Here is a 27,685-nt window from a genome sequence, read left to right on the forward strand (position 1 = left end):
ATTCAACTCGAGACCTTTTACCTGCTAAAATGATGAAGAATTAACAAAGGAGTAGCCTACACCTGTCCATTAAACAGCTTTTGAGTCAATTGTCCAATTTCTTTTGTTCACTTGAAAAAGAGGGGATATATAAAGATCTGTAATTCCTAAACCCTTCCTCCAATTTGGATGTGAATTCCCTGAAAGGATTTAACTGTAACTTAAATATATTTTGGTAAACAGACAAAATAACAACACCTGTGTCAGTGTCCAATTATTTCCGGACCTAAATGTTTGTGTTGTCCGATATTATTTATCGTCTTTCCTGCCCATTATAGTGGTGGATAAAATTGGAATTGTAAACAACTCTATATTTACCACTGTATTATACGTACATTCTATCGTTTTATTATTCTATTTCCTTTTTGTTTATGCGCATTATGGCTTTTTTTCTTCAGTATACATAGGCTAACTTATCGATTTTATGTTTTCCTATTTCTCGTGTAGAAATCACACACATCCATCCATCATAAAACGCACGGGATCGTACACCACTGGTAAGTGTTATTACGTAACACTTCGCCAAGCTTTGTAAACACATCTGCGCCCATTGAAGAATGTGTGTTATTTAGAGCACAACGAAACCCTTCTGCTTATCTCTGCTTGCCTCCCTATTCACCACCATCCACGGCTGAGACGCGGCGAGAGTGAACGAGCGGAGACATCTGGGGACAGAGGTGCCCAGGGAAGGGAGTGAGTGAGTGAGCAATAGGGCGGTGACTGAAAAGAGCAGACATGAGATACTGGGAACGAAATGGGCAGTTTGAGGGAGTCTGTAACCGTTTCTGTTAGGATAATGGCTGTCAAACATCAGTGTAGCCTAGTATACTAAAGTGGAGTGGTGTGGCGATTAGTGGGCGGACTGCAGCCCCGACGTCACACAAAACGAATATCAGCACCAAAAGAGAAGCGGATGTGTAAATACTAGCTAAAAACAGGCGACTCTTTGGTTGCTGCAAAACGTGAACATCAGATCTGCATTCTGTCCGCACAAATTTTTCCTCAACTCCGCTTCTCAGCTAATATCCTAATTTCAGTGATTCTTAATGTTGTATACAACAGGGGGAAGGTGGCAGGCGTCTGACTGGGAAAAGTTGTAAATTGTTTTTGTCTCTTGTGTTTGTGTCTTGTTGTGTTGTGTGTGGGTGTGTGTGTGAAGACGGGGAGAGTGACAGAAAATGGGGGCGTGGTTATGAAGGGTATTGGGTCTGGAGCGGCTCTTCCACGCAGTAGTCTACACGCATTTGACGTCCAATGCTCGGACTGGGAGGATCCGTTCCAGCCTTCAACCGTGTAACATTAATCACCGATTCTACTTAACGAGGTATGTTTCATTTTCAGAATCCTTAGGACCATGTAGCATTTAAAAAAAAAAATACTGTGTTGCGCGTACATGTTATACATTTCTATTAAACAGTTAGCTTCATGAAGAAGACAAATAGCCTAGGAAAAAGTTTTGAGGCTGTCAGTCACGCCGCAGTTAATTTGTATTCGAAAACTAGTATAAGGTCGTTCGAAAACGGATGATCTCTCGAACAAGATCAGATAATCGTCCACTTGACCGATTGTCACATTTTGCGCGGGTGACTGCGGTTCTGCAAAATGCTGTTGAAAATGCAGATATCTTCTGTACGCCTCTGGGTTACTGTAACCAATGCCGATGGCCAGCTTTTCGTGCGTGCGCAATATTGGGCTCCCTCGCCAAGGGTGTTTATGTGGCCTAGATTATAGGAATGCGATTCAAGATCCTGTTACAATTTTTGTAATTTAACATCACGTTATATCACTAAGGTGGATGCATATACCTGTCAATCAGCCACACATCATCCCAGGAGGGAAATGAGCGAGCTGAGCCACACTTTTGGACCTTAAACGTGCCCCGTTCTTCCTCAACCCTGTAATAGATGTTAAATCTAGGTCGCGGCAGCCAACTGGGTATTGAACCGGGATTGTGGCCCTGCCAGTCGTGCATGTTCACTTCTCGAACTGGAGTCCTTTTGCCATGTGTTGCGTCGAGCACGCGGAGGTTTAGCCATTGGTCCATCACTCAGGCGAGGTGGAGAGAACGTTGCAGGAGACATGCAGAGAAGTCCAGACCCAATTTAGGGCCCATGTGGAGATCTGAAAGAATGTCAGGCAGTATGTATATGGTGAGGATTCCTCACAGAAAATTGAAAGGAAAGGGAACAACAGCCTTGAGATGGGGAGGCTAGAGTGAAAGGGATGGAGAAAATTTCTTGTGGTGTCACGCATTCCGGAATGGCATTGTGTGTGTGGAAAGGTAATCTTTCTCCAACATGTCTGTGTTTCCTCATTTAGGGTGTGTATAAGCACTGTGAAAGGATCCTGTGTGCTCTTTATCATTCTTTTGCCAGGAAAACCCTGTGTTGGAGTGCTTGGTTGACTTTTTGGGTGTGGGCTAAAACACACACTCCCCATAGCCCAGATTGGTTTCAGATACATTGAGCTCAAGGACCAGTAGGTGGAGGGAGGTTCAACCTTAGAACAACATTATTGGTTAGAGAAACACACACACACACGCGCACAGAAGAAGGAAGTGTGGTGTGTGGCCTGGCACAGTTCACTGTTTGTGTTCAGCATTGGAATTTGAGAGGGTCATGAGACGGACATCAGCGAACCAGTTAGGAATCAATACAAGCCGATCTCAATATTGTAACGCACCCGACCTCCACAGACAATCCTAATACAAACCCCAACTGACAGAACCCTGAAGGATGGGCTTACTTGGCCTACCAGATATATACAGAATTGGGTGTAGGGGCGAACATGTTCTCCATCTTCCTGTATCTCGGTCTGTGTTTTGGGTCATGTATAAATGTACCTAGTTAGTGAAGGCTCTGTCGCTCTGTCTCATTTCCTCTCCATCTCTGTCTCCCTCTAGGTATGTATTCATGTGTATGTCCATTGCATTCAGGTATATTGTGTTTATCTACAACATCTATCTGTATCTTTCTAGTCTCTGTATTGAAAGGGGAAGTGGTTTAAATAGAGTCGGATGTGTACCAGGGTTGCAGGAAGTGGAGTGGGACTTGTGATTCTGTGTCACTAAACCATGAGATTCTTATTTGGTCTACCGTGTGTGTGTGTGTATGTGTGTGTGTGTGTGTGGTGTGTGTGTGTGTCTGTTGAGGAAATTGTGGGGAAATATCTGTTCAGATATTATCTTCAATATCAGCTGCAACAATATTGTATTTACAACACAACTGTTAAAAATATCAGCCTGTGTGAATATTACAGATGCACACATCAAATCTCTCTCTTTCTTTACGACACACACATGAATATGTGTGGTGCATTGAGCACCATCTACCAGAAGGTGGCAGCGGCAACACACACACATACACACACGCGCACACACACACACACACACAGACAACGTGTAGCATTGCAGTGGTTTTAACATAGGCCTTTCTGTAGGATGTAGCCATTTCCTCTTTTCCTAATGCTAATGCTGTGATTAAAAAAGACAGGTTTCTCCAAGGTTGTCCCAGGTGAGGCATTTGGCAGTTGATTGCCACCTCGTCTGTGTTGCTCAGCTGATGGTGTGTAGATTGCGAGCGTGGGAGTATTTACAGAGGGAAGCTTCTCTCATGACGCCCAAGTCACATAGATGAGCTGTGCCAATGAACCAGATTTGTCTGGTTACTTTTAGACTGATAAATAGTTAGTGAATTTTTTTAGACATGGGTCTTTAATTACTTCACTCTGTGTGTGTGTGTGTGTGTGAGTATTCGCACGTGCGTGTAATGTGCAGACTGAAAAACCCCATCTGTTAGCCACATCTGAACATATTATTGCCAAGCCACAAAATGTACAGGGTGTTTTCTGTCTTTAATCCTCGTAGTGTTCTGAAGTGGCTTCACTCCCCTTCCCCTCATCTGAACATACACTGAAGAGACACTGTACAGCATATGAGATTTCCATTAAGCCTCACTTCTTCAGATCTTTCCCATCAGTGCCGATAAAGGAGAAACAACTGTACTATAGGGACACACGTGGCAGTTAAAACAAAGCTGGCCAATCAGTAACCTACTGGATCAGGTGACTAATCTGATCAATGACCTGCTTGGGCGAGTAATCATCAGGATGGATGCGATCAATTAGGATGTGGTTATCACTGGAGCTAATCTACTGTATGGATTTAGCTCTCGCTTTCTGTCTGTCTGTGTGTGTGTCTGTGTGTTTTATTTAACCAATGATATGTATGTAGGTGAGACAGAACGTTAAGGCTTGTTGTCCGTGGAGTAAACAGTGCGTCTTGACATTACCTTGTGAAATAGGGGTTAGTATGGATTCTGTTTTCAGTGCAGCACACTCGCCCACACACCTACACCATTCCACAGTGTAGAGGGCAACCCAGGCAGACAGGTGCCAAAGATAGAAGATCCTGGCCATGTACCCCGCCCCCCCAGTCAACCCCATTGGCTGTCGGGTCAGTGACTGACATCTCTTCCTCAAATAGCCTTGCTCCAGTCACCACCTACTCTATCGCGCTCACTTTCCCTCCCAACCTGCAACTGGAAGACAGTCAGATCTGCAGAGAGAGCGTGCTTATTAGGACAAGCTCAGACATGAAGGGGTTCCCATGCCAAGAGGGGGTACAGGTCAGTTAGACAGCGTTTCTCTTTCTTCCCCGTCCTCTACTTGGTTTTCACTCTACATTTTTCTCTCTCTGTCTCCCTGTCTCTGTGTCCCTGTCTCTGTGTTGTTACAAAAACCCTTTTTTTTTATAGCAGTGTGTCTTATTGCATGGGTTTGCAGGGGACGGGAAGTGACCAATCAGGGGTGAGTACTGGCTGGTCTGTGCCGTCTGATAAGCCACCCGAGGGACCAGACCTCCAGCACACAGTGCATCTAGACTGCATCACTGGTTCACAAGAAACCGTGTCAGTCAATTGCTACCGATTTCGCGGTTTGCTGGCGCTGGTAAAGACTTCGTCAGAAATCTGAGTGCGACATCTCTCTGTCTTGTATTTATTCACCCACTTCCTCCTGTCCTCCCACCTTTCATCCTGTCCTAGAAACGTGTTCCTGTAGCACCGGTCAAACTAGACTCCGTTGCCTTTCTGTCAGTGTGAATATCACAGATGGGTCTTTTCGACTTGGTCTGGCCTTCGCCGCGGTTGATGACGAGAGTTGTGGTTATGCCTAGGCGCTGTTAGATAATGATCTTGTTTTCGCGCGGGGGGCTGCCGTAACAGAGTCTGCTTCCTGGCTAGCACGTGCACACAGACACACATGCACGCACGCACGCACACACACACACACACACACACACACACAAACACCACCATAACACTTACGCTGGATCAAGAGTATGGTAGGACCACACTCAAATGAACAGAGCCAGGAGAATTTCTCGTCTGCTTTTCCTAGTTGATAAAAACACACACGCGCCCACATTACGGTGATGTGGTAGTGTACACACTTTGCAGGCGTGAAAGCATTTGCATGGTGGGATAGTGTTATTTCCATGCGGTAAAGAGATAGGAGGAGGACGACGACACAGAGTGAATAGAAATATGGGGACCATCTCCCCCTGTGGCTTCAGGAACCATTTTAGCAAAGTCAAGATAACGAGTTGCCAGAAGTTTTCAGGAAAACAGTGCCTCAGTGCACACGCGCGCACACACACAAACACGCACGCACGCACGCACACACCCAGACAGGCAGGCAGACACCCAGACAGGCAGGCAGGCAGACACACAGACAGGCAGGCAGACAACCAGACAGGCAGGCAGGCAGACACACAGACAGGCAGGCAGGCAGACACACAGACAGGCAGGCACACGGACAGACAGACAGGCAGACACACAGACAGGCAGGCACACGGACAGACAGACAGGCAGACACACGGACAGACAGACAGACACACGGACAGACAGGCGGACACAGATAACGTGGAAATAAATACCTTTTACTCACGTACAGGACTTGCAGCTCCGGATACAATTTAGAGAACATGGCACCTTTTTTTTTCCTTTCCAAAAAAGTCGAAACATGAAAGTTTTGAGTGAGGAACACAAGTGTTCAGATTGCAGTGGTCCCTTAATTTTAACCCTTCTGTTCCTCACTCAAAACCTTCCTTTTCTACTTTTTTGGAAAGGAAAGAAAAAGGTGCCGTGGTCTCTTTAATTTATTCCAGAGCTGTATATGCCTGTCACATGTGTGTGTATGTACTTTACAGAGTTCTTGTGTCATGTCACACAAGCCAAGTATATAACGGTGCGCTTGTTGCATCGTGACCATTAACACAGGCCCTCAATATGGTCAATAGAAGGATAGAAAAGAAGGGGCCGACTCTGGGAGGGTTTCGGAAACCAATTTCACTGTGAAACTCAAGGGGCGGACAATGCTGTCAATGGCTGCCAGGCGTTGTCTTGAAAGACATAATGATTACCTAGGGATTACGGTTGTTTGGTGTTGTTAAGTGTCGCCTTTCTAACTTCAAAGTAGGACCATGGAGGTAATTTACAGTTTGGATTGCAAGTGCCTGCTGATGTAAAGGGAAGGCTATATTCTTAAGACACACGGACTGAACAGCAACACTTTAAAGTAACACATGTGTCTGTGGAATTTTTAATATGCTACTGTAGCCTGTTATACATCTCTTTGCTATTAATAATGTCCAATCTTTATGTCTCTTCACTGGCCAGTTCTATTGTTTATGCAACACCCAAGGTATGTTCCAGAAACATGGCTGAGCAAAGTCAGGTTTCCCTCAACACATCCGGCTTCTCTTAATCAGAGGAGGGAATCCCAGAGTTTTTGGTTCCACTGTGTCACGGTGTTTCAGTCATTAAGCTAAGTAAAGCATAGATTGGTTGATCTGACAACTCAACATTTAAAAAGGTAATCTAAAATGTCAACAACATTTAAAAAGGTAATCATGACGATGGCAAAAGATGTGACGGACATCACACAGTCAAAAGATGAAGCACAATATAATAATGTAATTCATTATAATGCACGCTGAGCAAGCCTTCAATGTCAATTGGATTTTCTGTCCAAGCACAGGTCATGGTGACAGAATTTAATCTGATTGGTGGATACGTTTTATTCTCTTGTACAGGATAAGATCTTAACTTAACCTAGTAGGTAGCAGGGTTGGTTCAGAGCATTTGTTGCTATGGTTTCTCGCCATGCTACACTTAATCTGTTGCTATGGTTTTCATCAGGCTACACTTGAGCAAACTGAGGCAAAAACTCAATTTGCTCAAGTTCCGGTTCGACAGAGCCCACTGAATTTCTAATCCAGCTATCTGGGTTACCCCTTGGGTAATTTTTTACTGATCTCAGTTCGTCATTGTCAGAGTGACCGCCCATTTCAGTAATGTGTGGGGTGTTAAAAAAATATTGTGCTAACATGCCCCCCTGAATGGTGTAGTGGAGAAGTCACTGCCTGGCAATTAGCCGCGTCATTGCAAGACCAAGTTCTTCCCATGGAGTGCGGTGTGTGGGCGGTTAGTAATGAAATATGTTTGCGTTGCATTGTCATGCTTGGACGATTCCTTGTGGTGGCTTGGGTGCCTGTGAACTCAATCGTGGTAAAAGCACGGAGAGTGAATTCATTCCGACATGTTAGTATTCCAGTGGATATTCCTGGTTGAGTGAGCACTGGATAACAATCTGGACAGCATCAGACGTCCTTCAGAAGACACACGTCTTGACATTGACTTTCCCGATTCTGCTTGGATTTGGACACAGCCAGTGTTCCTTTTACCAATGTGTAGAAATCCTGAAATATCTCTGCTCAACTGTAGGCCATGACACTATGAATATGTTGTTTTGGCGTCATTATAGAGAATATCTGTCTTGAACAGGACAGAACTTTACACACGCCCTTGCTTGTGGGAGGCGACTGTCCCGGGATAGAATCCAGGGTTAAACTGACGTCACTTTGTGTTTAAACCACCATAAACACTGAGACAGTAGTCTGTGGTCAGTAGTCCTTGGTTTCGAAGTGCCATTAGTTCAAAATCCTCCCCCTAACCAATCAAATCAATGTTCCCGACCTGGCCTGAGGTTCACTATCCTGTACGTGTTTGTGTTGATCTTTAAACACCAACGGGTCCCCAGTGTGGCTAACTGAACTCGGACCCGACAACCATATACAGGGGTCAGGAGTCAAGGGTTACCGTCTCCTATTCTTTCTATTCAAGCTTCTTCCCACTCCCCTGACCCCTGCTTCTTCCCTGCACGGTGCCCCCCCCCCTTCTCCTGGCAAGGGAAGCTCTGCAACGCCCTGCTAGAATGGTGGGGAGTTGTTGCGGCGGTGAAGCTCAGTACAATGATCCTATTCTGTCCAACTGAGTGAGTCAGTAAATATTCCCAGGACACTCCCCCGAACACGATCTCACTGAAGAGCCAGGGGGAGACTGCACAACGGAGGGGCAGAGTTGGGTACCAAGCTCTTGAAAGAAATGCTCTTTGAGAAAAGTTTCAAGTTTTATTTGTCCTGTAGACGGGATGCAAATGATATGGACCGTACCAGAAAGGCTGACCAGAAAAGCTTGTTACTGTCCAGACTTGCTGTCTTGCCAGGTGGGCGCCACTGGGCTGCCCTCCCTCCAATGTCATTCAGGGGCGGAGTCACTGGCTTGTTGTTGTCTCTCTGTTGCGCACTTGTGCAATTGGGCTGTACTCTGCTGGCAATACTCGGCCCTCATACAGGGTGGTTGCGGTTGGTGGGTGTCCCTTTGTTTGATGCTTGGCAGTATGGGTAGATTGATTTCCTGCCTGTTGGGTCCTGTCCAGGGCCTCCCCCAGATAGGGCCACAGTGTCACCGGACCCCCCCTGTCTCAGCCCCATGGTCTAATGCTGCTGCCCATGGTCTCCTTCTCCACTATAAATCCTTGTAGAGATAAGGAATACATGTTCAAAATTTTCCCTGTCTCCTGCCGTTTTAAACTTAGGAGGACATGAGGTCCTGGCCCACACCTGAGGAGTACCTGGCTTGAAAGACCCGTTGCTGTCCCTGTCCAAAGTCCTCCTGGTTGTGTTACAGATCAAGACGATATCTGACGATTTCAGCTGCCACTGTGCTGACATCTCCCCCTCCCCCGTGTTGTCCCTGCCCTTGTCCATCTGGTCATGCTTCCGACCTGGACTAAGTTTAAATAGACTCTGGACTCAGCCCACGTGCATTTATTAACTATTACAATTTGTACTATTAATATGTTCACCCGGCACATCCAGAAGAGGACTGTTTACCCCTCTGAGCCTGGGTCCTCTCTAGGTTTCTTCCTAAATTTCGGCCTTCTTAGGGAGTTTTTCCTAGCCACTGAAATTCAACACTACTGTTGTTTACTCCTTGGGGTTTAAGGCCGGGTGTTTTGTAAAAGCACTTTGTGACAGCTGCTGATGTAAAAAGGGCTTTATGAATACATTTGATTGATTGATACCACTAAATGGTTTACTTTACTTGAGTATGAGAGGAAGAAGGATAGCTGGAGTGTGTAGCTATTAGTAAGAAAGGAAGAAGCAAACTGAAAGGCTGAGTGTGTGTCGGTCAAGCAGGAGGTAAAGGGAGTGGTTCTCTCCTGTTAGTTGTATGTAAACTTTTCAGAAAACTGTCCGGACCTGTTCGGCTGACAGAACACGTAGAAGAGTGTGCTTTTTGGCAACTGTTAGAGTGTGCTTTTTGGCAACCACTAAACTGCATCGTTTAGTGGTTGAAATAATGATTGCATACCCGGTCGTCAAGGGAGATAGTAATTCAATTATTTATTGCGGCATTATAGTCTCTTGTTCATGATGTTACAGACTCGTTCTTCATACTCGGTCTTACAAACCCGATCTCATCTGAACTGAATCTCAAAAAAAACTTTACGGTCGTTCTTTACAGACATCAGAATACACATCCCATTACTTTAAGCCTGTTGGCTATGAACAGTCTGTTGAAAACTAGACGTAAAATACACTTCAACATTACAAAACCATATGTGCATCGTCTGGGGAAAAACAGATTAGGATTATTTACAAAATGTGGACGATGTTTCAGTTTCCAAATGTGTTTCGAAACTATATACTTTCACAAAGCATGTCTGCAATGCGTATTGGTACAATAGCAAATTGATGTTGCCAAGTTAGTAATTTACTCTTTCCTTCACATTCACAGCACGTGTGCAGGTTCTCTTTGTACGATTTTCTGCCCACTTGACCACAAGACCAAACCGCAGAGATGTGTGGTGTTTCCCATCAACTCAGTTGTTGCAGAATTTGACGTAATTGGCTGTTTAATGGGAGTCATTTAGTAGGAGTATTTATTATCCCCTAGGGGCAATTTGATTTGCAACACACAGTGAAATAGAATACGTAGTCATAAATATACAAGGCTAAATACAAAAACACCAAAACCCAACAATAGACATTGCACATACAAAGTTGCTAAGCATCACTGTGGCTTATTAAGAAAATGTATTGCAAAAGGAATAAATTAACATTTGAACCTAATGGTTTTAAACTGAGGTGTCCGGTATCCGCGCATTGAGGGAAGCATATAATATTCACCAAATAAGGGATGTTGAGAGTCTGTCAGAATGGACCGTGCCATGTGGAGGACACCTGTCTGATACAGGTTGGTTAGGGGGAGTCTGTCAGAATGGACCGTGCCATGTGGAGGACACCTGTCTGATACAGGTTGGTTAGGGGGAGTCTGTCAGAATGGACCGTGCCATGTGGAGGACACCTGTCTGATACAGGTTGGTTAGGGGGAGTCTGTCAGAATGGACCGTACCATGTGGAGGACACCTGTCTGATACAGGTTGATTAGCCTCGTTAAGGTAACACCTATAATCTTATTTTACTTTAAGTTTACTTTAAGAGCCAAAGTAATATAGCTCAATCTACCTTTGGATTAAATACTATGACTATTTTCTCATTCAGTTGTATGAGTGCATCTAGCCTTTGGGGAAGCAAGTGGATTTGCCCGTCTCTACTTTTAGGCTACGCTCAAACTCGACACACAAAGTCTTTGTTCTGACACCTCACGTCTATTATTTTTGTTCTCGCATGGATTTTACTGATGGCTATTTTATTGAGTAAATCTGACAATTGGACAAAGCTATAATCCACTTAAACAAAATATAACTATAAATGTACATTTTATATGTTTAGAAACTATGTAGTTAACTGTGCTGCTATGGCTTGAATTCAGACATGGCTGCAATACTTTTAATGCGACCTTCACTTTCTTGTGTGGATTTGTTGATCTATGCTCATTGCCTCAAAACAAAAACAATAACGAATGCTCCTTTGAAGGACATTGGTCGATCTGTCAGTCAGAATAACCACACCCACCCGCCCTCCACTTAGTACCGCCTCTCAGGGACCTTGTTGCACTACTCTCATTGTACTACTAGACTCTGACACTGCTTTGGAAAGTCTGGTAAGGAAGTTTTTCAGTTTCTACATGTACATGTCTACCTCGGGAACCTCATTGCTGCTATCCCTGCATTTCCGTTGCACATGCTACCATCAATCTGCCTTCATTGCACATATATACATCCCACTTGTAACATTCCTTATAATTAATACTTGTAAATGTTCTGCCCTCTTCTATTTGCACTTCTAGTTAGGTGCTGACTGCTTCTGGTTGTACTGTACTTGTACTGTTCAGTGACAATAAAGTTGAATGTAATCTAAGAAGTCACAGACCCTTACTTTGATCCTCTCAAACATGGCCAAAGTTGAATCATCAATTGACAAGTCAGTGCCATGTTTTCATTTTTGCCTAAATCCACATGAGAGAACGTCTGTCTTGCCAATTAAGTCTATTCTTTTGTTACACATCTGAGGGCAGCACTTTGAAGCAAGATGGAGGACTTAGCACGGCCATTTGTGAAGTTCAAACTCGGGATAAAAGGTTACAAATGGCTAACTATATTGCCAGGTACATTTGTATGGCAACAGATCCTCCGGCTCCAGGGCAGGTTTAGTCAAGGCCAAGTCCACTTAGCCTTTAAATTAAATTGCGAGTTGAGGTAGGGAGTCTGTTTTCATTGCTCGTCAACTCCCCCGCCTCATCAACCTCGTAGCCCCTTAGGGTTTATGGTGGGAAAAGCCATTTAATGAGTTATTGTATTAAATAATTAGAAATAGTGAAAAAAGCCTGCTGTGTTCTAGGGTGGACTAGTGTGAAATACTGCTGCAGCATCAGTTTGAATCTAGCCCAAAGGGATTTCAACAAAAACTCTTTCTCTGTCTTGATAATAAAGCATGAAATGCTATATTTATGTATAATCTCTCTACGTTTTTTCAACATATTTCAGCAGCTTCCCTTCCTCCGTGTCCCTTTGTCAAAACATACTGCACATCTTCTAATCCCTGAAAGTGTTCAGTTGCGCATGTCTGACCTGTTTTCAAGTACTGTGATCTCTTTTGTTTTCAAGAGAACAAGCATAAAATAGAAATGGTTTGAACTCCATAATGCTGTCAAACCCTGTCTCTCTCTCTCTCCTGTTAACAGTCTGTTCTCAGACCAGAGAGAAAGACAGACAGAAGGAGTAGGTTAGACTGACCTTTTAGCGTGATTAAAAGACACTTGTTTTTGTTTTTTGGGCGTTATCATTCTGCTGTAGCTAACATAAGGTCACCATGGCAACGGTTAGCGAATTCCCCTTCTTTTTCTTCGGTCCTCATTGTCTTCCATGGACTGGTAACTTCCTTTACTTGTTCACCAGTTCCCATTTAAACCCACTCTTTCACCTGCTCCTAATGTTTACGCATCTCAACTTCAGCCCCCCAAATAAATGAAATTAATGAAACCATGTTCCTTATTATCCATCTTTTGGAATACTACTTTACTAGTCTATTTAACAAACTGCATGAATATTGGGAATTATTTAGTCATTTTTCATGGCTTGTTATCCAACTTCTATAGCTTCTGCGACTAGATGCAAGCCTTTTCTGCTTGACAGAGCGAATGGATAGGATGGGGACAATTGTGACCACCCAAATGTTTCATAAAATGCATCATATCTCAGTTATATTTATAATACAAATTATGTGAGCTTTGACCAAAATTTATATTTTCTGCATACTAACAAAGTTGAATTCAGTGAGTGGGGATCGTGTACAATGTGGTTATGTACAATACCCCTTTGCTCTACTTCAACCTCTGTGAATGAGACGGGCCTCCACATCTTTACTGTGAGAAATGCAAAGATTATATAATGGGCTGCATCATAGCATTCCAAACATTCTGAAAATATCAAAGTAATGCAAGGAAATGGAGCTGGAAAGACTGGAAAGTTCACTTCATGGACTATTTTTACGCTGTGTTGTTTTATCTCGATCTACGAGACAACGAGACAACCAAATCTGCATCAGAGATTAAAAAAAATAATAATAAAATGATGTGATCACGTGATAACCTTAATGTCACACAGGACGTTTTGTGGTTATGTGGTACACTTTCGTGACTGATGTTCCCTGTGGTTACTGAGGTCTAAAGACGATACCCTTTTCAATGTTTATAGGAGTTAAATGAGCGTTGACATATGAAGTCTGGTCGTGCTAAACAAAATCAGAAAATAAATGAAGATTGACTAGAAACAACACTTGTTCAGTGGTAAGCATCATGTTAGTTACCATATAAACAACATAGTCTGTGTTTATACTGCTTTTCAGGACAGGAGTCCAAAGCACTGCACACTCATTTATTGAGCCTTACGGTATACCTCTGTACAGTTTCTTGTTATCTGGTGTGAATAGGAAATCGTTTTTACATATTATGTAAATGTTATTGAAATGTCTTTGTCATTAGGGAAACTTGCTGAAGTCTTTATAAGCTCGTATAATGTTAAAGCTTGTCACTGAAACACAAACCACTAAAATAAGATTACCATCTCCTCTTTGCTAAAATGTTTCTATCTTTTGTCAATACCTCAGGAAAATATTGACTTCATAGAATGTAACTTCCATTCAGGGTCCCCTGCACTGGAATACTCACTAACCAATCCCTGACACACTAATTAATTCGACAAAGTGGGCGAAGAAAGGGATGTGCACTTTCACTGCAATTTTTCGTTCTGGCCATCAAACCTCTAGTTCAAGACCTAAGGACTAGTGTTTCAGCTTGGCGACATAAGTGAGCATGCAGATTGACACCCCTTCTCTATTGGAACTGTCATCATGTTCCCTGTTAGCCTGGAAAAAACAATTTTATTGTATATTTTTATTTCAGCCTGTGTTTTACTAAATATCTTCTTAGGGAAGAAACAAAAAATGTCATCCATATGCTTTAGATGAGCTCTCCTGTATTATTTTCTTCTTCCTGCAGTTAATAGACAAATAATCGACAATGCTGTATGTTCAAAGACATTTGTCATACATGGCAATGTATTTTTGAATAGAGATGTGACAAGAGTGTTAAACAACCTGGGAATAATCTTGAAATAATTAAAAAAAGAAAGGCCCCACATACTCCAGGAGGTCTCGTTTACCAGATCTTGATATTACATACTGTACTGAACACATTAGCCGTTGGCCTCTCGTGATATTTGCATAAACACACAGTCAACAAATTCCTTCCTCGTGTTGACCTGGTTGAATAGTCTGATTCTCTCCCTCATCTCATCGATATATACCTCTTTACCTGTCTACCAGGTGAGCCTTTGGCTCCGAGCGTGCTAGCCAATAGCAATGCACCACCCAAGCAATCCCACAAGCAGTACGTTGCACCTGGTTGCTGCGGATATGAGTGAAATCATGGAGAATCTGGACACACGTGAGCTGGACCTAGCAGATGGGGAATATGACACTACTGATTCTAAACCTCCAGGTGTGGTGTGTGTGTGTGTGTGTGTGCATTTTTTTTGTGTGGTAGTGTGTGCATTTATGCATGTGTTTTTTTGTGTGTTTGTGTGTGTATGTGGGTGCTCATGCATGTCTGAGTGTAATGTTTTGTTTTTGTCCATACTTTTTTTTTTTTAAACAAAAAAACTGTTTAGTGCTCAACAACTGTGGGCGGTTTAGTATTGATCAAGGCTTTGGCTGATTGTGAGGAATTAATCTTCTAATAGAAGTGTGCAGCATATTTGACGTGTGTGTGTGTCTGTCTGTTTGTTTGTTTTCCCCCAGAGGAGCGACAGGGTTTTGCATCCATCTACAATACTGTGGGGTTTAAGGAAGCAGAAGGCAAGGTGTTCCTCTCCTCACCCATCACTGCGAAGATTCTAGCCGTGGAGAGATTTACCTCAGCGCAAGACCGCTTTAATATTACCACACAGCGCAGCGTCAACAAGGTACAAATACACACCTCAGCAGAGGACCACTTTGTCTCGCATATGCGTGCACACACACACGTGTACGCTCAGCCTAACCTTCTGTATCCGTGCAGAGTCTTCCTGCAGTGTTTAAGATTGAGCTGAGACATGGAGAGTTCGTCTGGGTGGTCAAGAGAAAGGAGAAACACTTCATGGAGCTCCACAGGGAGCTGCTGCGATACAAGACCTTCATGAGGATACCTCTACCATCTCGCAGGTACACCTTTGTGTCCATGCACACGGTTGGCATGGTTACTTTCTAAATGCAATTTATGTTTCAGTTGCGAATTACTTCTCCAAAATGGTACCCTGCCTTTGTCCAGTTCATCTTTGAAAATGAGAACTGGTTCTCAAGCAACTTAACTTAAATAACAATGAAATAATTAAAAGACGCAAAGAAATATTAGTAATTCAACTAGATTTCTTGCTGGTTCAATTAGTGTTTACATAGCTGGCCATATATCGATGTTGCATTTTACTTTGTGGGTTTGGTATGTTGCTAAACCATTGCTATCTACTTCAGTATAATAATATGATTGGGCTGTATCTCTACATTAAAAACTAATGATTAACTTCACATCTTCAACAATTATTATTATTATTATTAAAAATATTTATTAACCTACTCAGTTGTTTTTATTTTGTTTTCACAAATACCATATGCTGCATGCAATAGGCCTATGTCTTTTTTTGTTGGTAACATTATCATATGTCAGTAAATGTAGCTGCCTATTAAATCTGCAGACATCTGATCAGAATGTCTCTATGAGGCGTGTGGAGAGAAATATTAAACAGGCCCAAATATGCATAAAAAATTCCCCACTTGTGGTCAGTGACCGAGGAGAATGTTGCCAAACCTTTTCCATTTAATTTCAGCTGCGATCCAAACTGTTGCTTTTCACTGGTTGTCCATCATCCACAGGTCACAAAAATAATGATTGATAGGCAGTTTGTCCTCGACTTTGATTCAAACATTATTGGATTACATGTAATAAATAGGCTACATTTATATGCTGAGAGTTTATGCTACTTTAAATAATTTCTATACCATTTCATAACTAGAAAATACCATTTGGAGAACAGGAAAAAATGCCTAAATGACTAATTGTAATGCATGGGGATGTCTGTAGACATGGCAGGATTGGCTGATGGCTGTTTGATTGAGAGGTGAGAAAGTCAATGGAGCGGACAATTCTGGGGTATGCAAACATAAGTAACAAACCAACTGCTGTTTATGATGATGTCGGTTCCCAGAAGCGCCATCAGAATTCGCCAGAAAGTGTCCTGAGCTTTGATCAACGCTATCATTAATCTTTTTATGTTGACCTGCAGTGTGTTCATGATGAAGAACCAGTTTAGCCTGAACCGAGGTATTTTCTTCAGGAGACTGAATTCGGAATGTACGGACAGTTTGTCTTCTACAGAACATTGTAAATGTCATCAACCAATACTGTGTGAATACATTAATCCCATCATTCAAAAGTACCTGTATGCCTCCTGCTGAGTCTTTGGAATCTCTGGTAGGAGGTCCCTGTTTTACAGACTCACACAGGGTTGTAAAATTGGAGGGGGCAGGTCAGTGAGGGCCCCCTATAAAATAGTGAAAATCCTGGGATCATTGACCCCCCCCCCCCCTCCAATAAACAACACAAACTACACCACTGTGCACACATGACCACATCATGCTGTTACAAACTGTTCTCATCACTCCTGTCAAAGAGAAAGTGGACGGTTAATCATGAGCAATCACTTAAATGGCTTATTGTGACCAATGATGTCAAACCAGAGATACACTGTCAAGGTGATTCCCCGGGCTTGTCTCTTGTCTCAGTCCTGGCACTCTCCCAATCCATCATCTAGTTGAGCCCACGTGTAAACTGCTGCACCTTTTTTATGAAGGTCGGGTCTTTATGGGGACTTTAGGCCGTGAGGCTTATTCAGATGACTAGACCTTTTCCTATTGAGGCAGTAAATGTAATCGGATTTCAATATTTTAGCTGGTAACGGATTACAGTTCCCCAACCCCACACACACACACACACACACACAGGGCAAGTTTGAAGGAGCCAAAAAATGGCAATTCTATGTGTATTTGCACACTAAATGATTCTTAAGTATTTAGGATAGACATTTATACCTATGTACTTAATTTCTGTCCTAGTAGGCTATCGTTGGAATGTTAATGCTTAACAGTTGTTTTCTGTAAGGTGTGAATGCAGGGACAAAAGGGTTGCTTTTAATTGGCTAGCTTGCTTGATCCTCTGGATAACACCACTCCCTCATATGAATGGCGCCAGGAACAGATTGAAATGTGTCCCTAATGTTAAGGGGTCTATTCTACAGCACTAGCCTTGGTATCTCTATGTTAATTAACCAACCCCCACAACTTTAGTTTCAGGATATAAACCAGAGCGGGGTTTGGGAAGGCTCTCTTCCATTTTCCTCACCTCTGCATGCATCTTTGCTCTGCAAACATCTCCAATCTCCGGATTAACTTTTATTGTTGATATTTGTACTGTAATTGTAATACTCTCTTTATATATTAAATTAGTTTGTTACATTAATTCATTGAGCATTTGAAAATAATCTAAAACGGGTCAAAATCCAGTTCCTTCATGTTAAAAAATCCTCAGATAAGAAGAAACACTCTTGTAAGAAACAATCAGAAATTCTGATGAAATATTACACACACACAATTTTCTTTCTCCCATTTCTTTCTACGCTCTCTCCTCCAGCCACACAGTGAAGAGACATAGTGTTTACAAGTCAGAGATCAGGGCCATGCCCAATCTACCAAGGGGAGGTGGGGACGAGCTAGTGCGGGAAGAACAGGTGTCAAGCAGGAGGGTATGTCAATCACCAGCACACGATAATCATTTGGCAATCTCTGTTCTACTGTTCCTTTAATATGGGGGATGTGTTCTACTGTTCCTTTAATAAGGGTGGTGTGTTCTACTGTTCCTTTAATATGGGGGATGTGTTCTGTTGTTCCTTTTTATGGGCAGTGTGTGTTTGTTATATTTGTGTTACGTCTTTACTGGTTACAGAAAGCGTTGGAGGATTACCTGAACAAGCTGCTGAAGATGCCTATGTACAAAAACTACCATGCTACAGTGAGACACGTGTTTATTGTTTTACTATCTGTGTGTGGACCCCAAAAATTATTCCAGAACATCCTATTTACACCAGCTGTTAACCGACCCTATAACATTAAACAAAAAAAAAACCTGTCCCTTTTACTTAACTGTACTGCTAAGCCGAGAATCGCTTTCATCCTCATGGGGGAACTGGCAGAACATCTCCATGTGGTCTAAGTGTCCTTTAATAACTGTCCTTGTGGGGACATTTTGTCCCCTCAAGTATCGCAAAAGCCCGCACACACGCGCACACGTACAACAGCCCTGCCGGAGATGTCAAAGTTTGCCAGGTCATTTTATCCGTCTGTTTATCTCCGTCAGATGGAGTTTATAGACGTGAGTCAGCTGTCCTTCATCCATGACCTGGGTCCTAAAGGCCTGTGAGTAACACTGACGACAGGAAAAACACTGCTCATCGCCACGGCGACACTTCGGTTCTTCTCCAAATGTTTTCTTTCTCCCCGTTGCCCCAGGGAAGGGATGGTGCACAAGCGTTCTGGCGGACATCGCATCCCGGGACTGAACTGCTGTGGTCACAGCAAGATGTGCTATCGCTGGTCCAAACGGTCGGTGGCCTGAGCAGGGGTCGGATTGGTGGATATTTACTTGATTTTTACTCAGTCTGACATGATTCTAAGCCCCCCTCTGGGTCCAGATGTGTAATCTTGCTCATGTGCTTTCACTGCTACACCTGAAAAAGCAGGGTGTAGAGCTTTAATGATAAACGTGTGTGTGTGTGTGTGTGTTTGTAGCTGGTTGGTGGTGAAGGACTCATTCCTCCTCTACATGAAGCCAGACACAGGATCCATTTCCTTTGTTCTCCTGGTGGATAAGGAGTTCAGCATCAAAATGGACTCCAAAGACACAGAGACCCAACATGGAGTACGTATCGACACCCTTTCCAGGTTGGTGTGTTTGAAGAAGGCCGATGCTAGTTTCTTGAAATGCATAGCACTCACCTTGCCAAGGAGCGGGAATGTTGAGAAACTGTCCAGAGAGGAGTTAAAGTCAATGTTTCTTTTGTCTTCAGTCCGAAGTTATTTGTCACTTGCTTCAACATTAACAGCAGGTTTAGACACACAGTGACAATACTTTTCCATAAATGCAGGGTTGAAATTAAGTAAAGAAATTAGGCATTGGAGATAAGAATAGGTCCGGGATGGTAGTGGGCTCAGCCTGGTGTTGAACTGGTTTGTTCTGCAGGTCCCTGGTGTTGAACTGGTTTGTTCTGCAGGTCCCTGGTGTTGAACTGGTTTGTTCTGCAGGTCCCTGGTGTTGACCTCTGCTGGTTTGTTCTGCAGGTCCCTGGTGTTGACCTCTGCTGGTTTGTTCTGCAGGTCCCTGGTGTCGAACTCTGTTGGTTTGTTCTGCAGGTCCCTGGAAGTAACCTCTGTTTGTTTGTTCTGCAGGTCCCTGGTGTTGAACTCTGCTGGTTTGTTCTGCAGGTCCCTGGTAGTAACCTCTGCTGGTTTGTTCTGCAGGTCCCTGGTATTGAAATTCAACAGCTACAGACATGCTAGGTGGTGGGGTCAGGCCATTGAGGGCTTCGTCAAGAAACATGGCTCCGCCTTCCTGACCGACCATCGCTTTGGCTCCTTCGCCTCCCCAAAGCACAACATCCCTGCCAAATGGTAACCATGGCTACACCACAACTGTTAACCACAACACGGTCAGTGCCGTCGTAGTCAAACAAGCCCTCTGTCCGAAACACACAGCCACAACGTGTGTATTATACTGCACATTTAAATATTTCAAAGTATTCTTGATGGGAAGTTAAAGGGGCAATGTGTAAAATGTGTACTGTACCCCTAACAAAAACAAGCACAAATGGCCGGTAGACATCTGCAGTTCTACTGCATTAATCTGAGTGACCGAAATATTCCACCATGCTGGTCCGTCTATCAGTTTGTATTGACTTGTAATTTCCTTATAATCGCTTTTGACTGTCCTTCCCACCCTAAACCATCCTGGACTAGCTAGCACAATTCCGGTCTGGTTCGGTAAAGGGAAGATGAGGGGACAAGTCGTGTTATTGTCTAGAGTCAGGGGTGATGCCATCCGTGGCTGTCTTGGATCACTACAGATCCCATGATGCTTGTTGTACAAGCAGGGATGTTAACCCCCAGTGTCCTTGTAAAATGTCCAGTAACAGCACTGTCCGTACCAAGTGAGTTCAGTCGATAATGTGTGCAAGTTGCTTTGGATAAGTCAAATGATTATAATATTAACGGGAATAAGCCCTTGTTTTGTAAATCCTATTTGAATAAGTTGTTTTCAGAGATCGTGTGTGGCATGACGCCTGAACATTTCCATTCTGACACACACAAACATTTGTTTTCCCCAATTTTTGTTTTCTTCAAATGAAACCCTAGGCACAGCCACCTTGCCGAAATGAAGTTTGTTTTTGTCAGTCGATAAAGGTTTTGGCTTGTGAGACTGCTTATAAACACATCGTAATCACCAGAGTGTCATTAAAACATTGAGCGTGAGAGGAGCGAAATGACAAGGGGACATCCCCATTTATGTAGGTTATCCGTGTACATTATGCAATCCAAGCACCGTTTGGGGCTTACGTAAAGTCTCCCTCTGCATGTGGGTTTTGTGTATCTACATGAAACAACAGAGGAGGATTATGTTGCTCAATCTCAAATTTACAATCAAATTTCTTAAAACGGTTACCTCAGTCCCTTATTAGAATGACTGGATGAAAAACAGAAGTGTTTCAGACCTCCAAGACTGGTTGAATAGCGTGGTTCAACAGCAAAGTGTTGTCTATTTGTACATTTTTACATGTAGTTATTAAGAAAAAGGGTTTTAATTTAATTAGAACCAACCTCATTTGAATCATTTAAGCACACTATGCGTTCCTAGGCATAGTTTATTTAAAACAGGTGTTTAAAAAAAAATAATAATAGTTTTTGGGTCTTATCAAGATAGGTTCGAGGCCAACTTAAATACTTATGCCAGTGTGAAGGCTATGGCCAAGCCATTACTAAAGTTCAGTTTGATATATAGCTGAAAGAAGGGGTCCGTTTATATATTCTTATTTCATTTCTGTACGCTGTTCAACAAACCATAATGGATTAACGAGATTGGACTGATTGTCTACAAACACCACCAGCATTTTTGTTTATATTTCTATTCAGTGTATTTCTGGCACACTATGAGACATTATGATGTCCTTTTAAATTATTTGTCAAAATACAACCCTATGTTTTTTTACCTATATTTTATGAAGGCTGCAGCCTTCTGTGCCTGTTGTGATGGATATTGCAGTTGGACAAGCAATACACAGCAAATGCAAATGTTTTTTTTGTGTGTGTCATGGGCTAATTATTAAGTTTATCGCCATATCTGCTTCCTGATTAAATAACATTTTCCCTCTCCCTGTCTGAGTCCTACTTAGCTGGGGTTTACAGTTATGATAAAAATGTTAGACAGTGATTCCTCTCTTACTCTGCTTGGTTGGAAAAGGACCTGTAATAAAAAAATATTGAATTTGATTTGGCCCAATAGGAGTTTGGTCCGGGCAGAGTTTGGCACAAGTACGGATTGGCGTGGGTACCATATGGCCTGGTGTGAGTTTGGCCCGGGTGGAGTTTGGCCCTAGTACAGCCCATAAAGGCATGTGTCTCGCTGGAGTAACTGGATAACTGAGAGAGGGAAAGTGACACTTGGCTGTTCATCGCTTGCAGATCCCTGGCTGGGCGACACTATATCCAGCTGAGAGTGAACAGGGCTGGTGGGGGACACGATGAGAGATAGAGTGTGTCTGTGTGTTATTAGTAGTGTGTGTGTGTGTGTGACTTTAGTATAACTGTGTGTGAGATAACTGTGTGTGAGATATTGTGTGTGTGTGTGTGTGTGTGTGTGTGTGTGTGATACCGTCTGTTATTAGTAGTGTGTGTGTGTGTGACTTCAGTATAACTGTGAGATAACTGTGTGTGAGATATTGTGTGGGTGTGTGTGATACCGTCTGTTATTAGTAGTGTGTGTGTGTGTGTGTGACTTCAGTATAACTGTGTGTGACTTCAGTATAACTGTGTGTGACTTCAGTATAACTGTGTGTGAGATATTGTGTGTGTGTGTGTGTGATACCGTCTGTTATTTGTAGTGTGTGTGTGTGTGTGACTTCAGTATAACTGTGTGTGCCGTAGGTATGTGAATGGGAAAACCTACATGGAGGATGTGGCTGATGCCCTGGAGGAATCCAAAGAGGAGATCTTCATCACTGACTGGTGGTAAGTGTATTGTTCATGCTGTGTGTGTGTGTGTGTGTGTGTGTGTGTGTGTGTGTGTGTGTGTGTGTGTGTGTGTGTGTGTGTGTGTGTGTGTGTGTGTGTGTGTGTGTGTGTGTGTGTGTGTGTGTGTGTGTGTGTGTGTGTGTGTGTGTGTGTGTGTGTGTGTGTTTCTGAGGGTTATGAAGAGCATCTAGTGGTCACCTCCAAGGCCGGCTGTGGTCAAACATATTGGTTACAGTCTGAGACCCGGCGTTTTGTTACACATGCCACACACTGCCGACGGACGCCGCAGTGTGTGTTTGTGTTCGTCTCCGGTGTGTGTGTGTGTGTGTGTGTTTCAGCCGTCACTGTGTGCGTTTCGTGTGTTCTTTCAGGCTGAGTCCCGAGATCTTTATGAAGCGTCCCGTTGTCGAGGGAAACCGCTGGCGCCTTGACTACATCCTTAGACGCAAAGCGGTGAGCAAACAGAGAACCCGTCTCATTGGTCCGTTCCCAGGCCTTGTGATAAAGCGCCTTTTGAATAGTCCCGGTGGGGTTATTGAGGAATTGACCGATGTGTTGATTCGCGACGTGTCACTCTCTCTCTCTCTCTCTCTCCCCCCCCCCCCCCCCACCTCCCAACCCCCCCCACCCCACAGCAACAGGGGGTTCGTATCTTTGTGATGCTTTATAAAGAGGTGGAGCTTGCTCTGGGCATCAACAGTGAATATAGCAAGAGAACACTGATGCACCTACATCCCAATGTCAAGGTAGGACGCCGGGCGGGGGGTGCGTGTGTGGGTGCGTGTGCGTGTGTGTGTGTGTGTGTGTGTGTGTGATGGAGCGTGTGGGTGTGTGTAAATATTAGGAATGAGTGTACAGCCACCAGTGAATGTCTACGCTGCCCTTACAGTCTGCACATTTTGCTGCTGTCTTAGTTTTATTTTAAATCGGATCGCGTTTGATATTCTTCCTGAAGGACCACACTGTCTACTCTACTCTACATTTCCAAAGTGAAAGAAAGTTATGAAAACATTTCCAAACTATATGAAAATATATACCCTGCTCTCCAGAATTATTGCTTGGTGCACTCTCGATCTATACAAGTGTAAAGGCTTGGAAACAATATATATAAAAAAAATAACATCAATAAATAATTCATGAGTTCGACTAGACTCTACAGGAACATTCAATACCTCATTGAAAGACATCCAAGAGCTTTTTAATGCACTTTGGCATTATAATTTGTGTAAAAAAAAAGAAGCTAATCCCAAGGTTAGGTCAGGCTTTCAAAAGACTGAGGTAATTTATTCTTACTTTTAATATGGGCATGGCTTTGTTCATATTTCTTTTGATCCTGACAAACTCCCCAGTTCCTACCGATGACTAGTGTTCTCATGCCTGGATGCTGCCTCAGTAATACAGAAGGTTTAGCAACGAATTGTAAAGAAGCTTGTTTTTTAACAAAGGATTGTGTTTTTCTCCCACTTCTTCATATAGCTGTGTAGAATAAGTTATGAGGAGCGGATACAATGATATCCACCCCTTTAGTATTTTGGGCGGCATCGTCATGCTATGGGTGTGCTTGTCATTTTGCGGCACTTTACGTTATTCTGCTTACAGTCTGATTGATACGGATGCTTGTGCAACTTGTGTCTGTGCCACATTATAGACCTTTACACAAACCCTGTGTTCAGCGTTGCCCTGTGTAATGCAATACACTAATATACAGCGGCAGATTATGTAGACCCAGGCGGACGACAGAAAACAGGAAGTCTCAAAGACTCACAGCTATTTAACAATGTTCTTCTGGGCCCTTTGGTTGTATTTAAAGAGATTTGTGGGTGGACAGACTTGGACAATGACATAGGGGAAATTAAGGTGCATACATAGCTATTTATATCAGTATTTGATGACTTCATGTAGACAGCTGACAAAACGTGAAGTCTGAAAGGGGTGTGTAGACTTTCAACTGTGACCATGGTTACGGTCGTCACCCGTAGGTGATGCGTCACCCAGACCATGTCTCATCCTCCGTCTACCTGTGGGCGCATCACGAGAAGATCGTTGTCATCGACCAATCAGTGGCCTTCGTGGGAGGGATCGACCTGGCGTACGGCCGCTGGGATGACAGAGAGCACCGCCTGACGGACGTGGGGAGTGTCACGCGCTCTGTGGCACTGGAGCAGGTCAGAAACACACACACTAACACACACACACACTCACTCAGTCTAAGTGTCACTTGATCACAAGCCAACACAGTACACGTGAGGACCAGACATCCACACCGCCAACTCCCCCTCTCCCCTCTCCGCGTCTCCTCCCCTCCCTCTCTCCCCTGCCTCCCCACAGGTGGAAGGTCCCCCCTTAAATAATGGTTTGGCCCCTAGCAACGGGCACGGTGCTGCCTCCATGGTGACGGACTCGATGGACCAGCCCAAGTTGAAGGGGCAGGGGAGGATCCGGAGGTCTCGCTTCAGCCTGAAAAGACACCTGCAGAAACATGTACTGGCCCACGCCGACTCTGACAGTGTGGAGAGTTTAGAAGAGAGTAAGTAAACACACAGCCTCAATCTCTGTGACACACACACACATAATAACCAACAAGCTAAATGGAAGGCCACTATGTGTGTGCAATTTGCATAAATAACTCTTGACCACTATTACTGCCCCTGCAACTACCTCTATGACTGCCTCTATGACTGCCTCTACGACTACCCCTAAGACTACCTCTATGACTGCCTCTATGACTGCCCGTACGACTGCCTCTATGACTACCTCTATGACTACACCTAAGACTACCCCTACGACTGCCTCTACGACTGCCCCTACGACTGCCTCTATGACTTCCCCTACGACTGCCTCTATGACTTCCCCTACGACTGCCCCCTACGACTACCCCTACGGCTGCCTCTATGACTTCCCCTGTGACTGCCCCTAGCTGCCTCTAATACTCACCAACACTATTGTGTTTGGCAGTAAATAACTACAACTTTAGCATAGCAAGCTATTCAGATCACACTAGCACATCGTAATATATAGTAGTTAGCTAGCTAGCTTGATCAATCCTTTCCAGGGTCTCCTAGTCTCATGGGGTTCATAAACTACCATGCATTTAGGGACCATATTATTTTAGCTGTGCGGCTTATGGAACTAGAGACTAGTCTGTTGCAGAGGTTAAATGGTCATCTGTGTGTCCAGGTTGGACGAACAACGTCTACAGTCAACACAATCTGATCCTTACTAGAGGGGCAGAGCTCAGAATGGCTCCTCCCGTTGGGCTTGCACAGGCTGGTGAGTTAGCCTCTGATTGGGCTATGAAGCTGTGAAGGTCGGGCTTTGACTGCCTTGCAACTCCACATCGCCCAGTGTGCTGTGAAGTGCTTTATCCTCGTGTGTACTGAGACAGTAACGATAGCTCAGGTTTTCCTGCCCTGTGAGGTGTGGTTTGCTTGTGTTGCGTCACGTCTTAAAGCAGATATCCTCCCCCACCTAATGATGCTTAGGGCCTCAGCGGTTTCTTTGACGGTTATCTGGTGGAATCGTTTGAAGGAATGTGGAGTAGGTCAAGACCCACCAAGACACTACTGCTTTTCTTCAGCTGGTACAGATTTAAATCCGCATAACCAAAGGGGAACCTGATAATTAGATGGTGACCTGTTGTAATTTTCCAAACAGCCTTCAAATGCTTTGAACGTTCTCTCAATTTGTGTTTTATTTTTATCATTAATTATAATATACCTACCAGTTATTTAAAGGAGGATGTGTAAAATAGGAAAAATGTGAACATCTATCTAATTATTAATATTTTTTATATATACATATTTATAAATGTCATTTAATAATTATTAATAAACACTATTGCAGTACCTTATCAAGTGTGCACCATGTATAGGATGTTAACGTTCATTTTCGGGTATTGAAGTTTAAGTTTCCAGTCTTTCTCTTCCACTCTGTGTTCCTACGATGAAAGTCGGCTGAGGTGGGCTGCCGCTGTTTTAAATTGGATATTTAGTTTGACTGGTAATCTGCTCTTGTTGTCCATTTTGTTTCTGAGCAGTGGGCCGGATTTGAACCCACCCTGCTGCAGTGCATATGCACTGGAGTCAGAAACCGCTGGGCCATCCAAGGCCTACCGACACATTTTAAACCGTAACTGTTTTTCTATTTGACGTCGTTATCATTTCTACAGTTCCTTATCCAGAAATGACCCAGTCAATCTGCATACCATATTTGATTGACACTAGCCACTCAGTATGTTAGCACTGTCAGTAAAGTCATTTGTATGCTACAACTGGGATGGCCTACTGTCAAAGATTGCATGTAACAATCACTAATAAAAGCCAACAGCCTTAGTAGTCTTCACATTTTACTGCCTGGAGTGTGTCGGCAGTATAACGTCATGGATAGGCTTGGGTTGGTAGCAGTCGATTTGCCCAGAAGCAAGGGCATATCTTCCAAAGCAGTGGTCATAGGCTTGTCACCACTCATCGATCACAGGCCCGCAGCAGCTCTGTAGTTCAATCCAAACTGTTGTAGATCACAGGCCCGCAGCAGCTCTGTAGCTCACTCTAAACTGTCTTAGATCTCAAAAGTCTGACAATGTGACACTGAGTGGAAGCAGATCATTTAAGGTTTCATCCAAGAAGTCTTCGGCCCTGTAATTTAAACTTCTTAAACCACCTCTTGTAACTACTCTGGTGGAACTGTTGGTCAAACTTTGCCTTCGTTAGCCAATCAGAAAGTCGGTAGAAATTCCCTCCGCGATGACTAAGCATTGGCTTAGTCAACCTACCAAACTATGCCCACAACACCTTCCCACATGTCTTGTGCATCTAAGCACCAATTGCTACTTTGTTATGATGCAGGACAGCTGAGCTGCCTCGATACAGTGCTGACTCTGGGCAGAACAAGGCAGTTTCTGCCTCACTTGACTGTGTTCATTGTGATAAAATGAAAGTACAGGCAGTTGCCACGCAGCTAAGTGAAGGAACATTT

At 43.5% G+C, this 27,685-nt stretch overlaps 1 protein-coding gene across 4 annotated transcripts in view; it reads left to right on the top strand.

Moving 5' to 3' along the window:
• The first annotated feature begins 1,014 nt into the window (after positions 1 to 1,014).
• The window catches only part of pld1b (phospholipase D1b), a 33,354-nt gene continuing 6,683 nt past the window's right edge, over positions 1,015 to 27,685 (top strand). The window contains exons 1-15 of one of the 4 annotated variants that reach the window (XM_029116314.2): positions 1,015 to 1,363; positions 14,672 to 14,846; positions 15,146 to 15,309; positions 15,405 to 15,547; positions 18,066 to 18,177; positions 18,378 to 18,443; positions 18,789 to 18,847; positions 18,941 to 19,033; positions 19,220 to 19,372; positions 19,949 to 20,098; positions 22,625 to 22,708; positions 23,083 to 23,164; positions 23,353 to 23,457; positions 24,691 to 24,876; positions 25,040 to 25,238. In XM_029116314.2, the coding sequence (XP_028972147.2) occupies positions 14,708 to 14,846; positions 15,146 to 15,309; positions 15,405 to 15,547; positions 18,066 to 18,177; positions 18,378 to 18,443; positions 18,789 to 18,847; positions 18,941 to 19,033; positions 19,220 to 19,372; positions 19,949 to 20,098; positions 22,625 to 22,708; positions 23,083 to 23,164; positions 23,353 to 23,457; positions 24,691 to 24,876; positions 25,040 to 25,238 (1,735 nt within the window). In that variant the 5' untranslated portion in view covers positions 1,015 to 1,363; positions 14,672 to 14,707. Of the gene's footprint in view, positions 1,364 to 4,577; positions 4,665 to 14,671; positions 14,847 to 15,145; positions 15,310 to 15,404; positions 15,548 to 18,065; positions 18,178 to 18,377; positions 18,444 to 18,788; positions 18,848 to 18,940; positions 19,034 to 19,219; positions 19,373 to 19,948; positions 20,099 to 22,624; positions 22,709 to 23,082; positions 23,165 to 23,346; positions 23,458 to 24,690; positions 24,877 to 25,039; positions 25,239 to 27,685 lie in introns of those variants that run through there. The other 3 variants (XM_029116312.2, XM_029116315.2, XM_029116313.2) reach the window with 3 other exon arrangements.

The sequence above is a fragment of the Esox lucius genome, chromosome 21 (genome assembly GCF_011004845.1).
Source record: "Esox lucius isolate fEsoLuc1 chromosome 21, fEsoLuc1.pri, whole genome shotgun sequence".
NCBI lineage: Eukaryota > Metazoa > Chordata > Actinopteri > Esociformes > Esocidae > Esox > Esox lucius.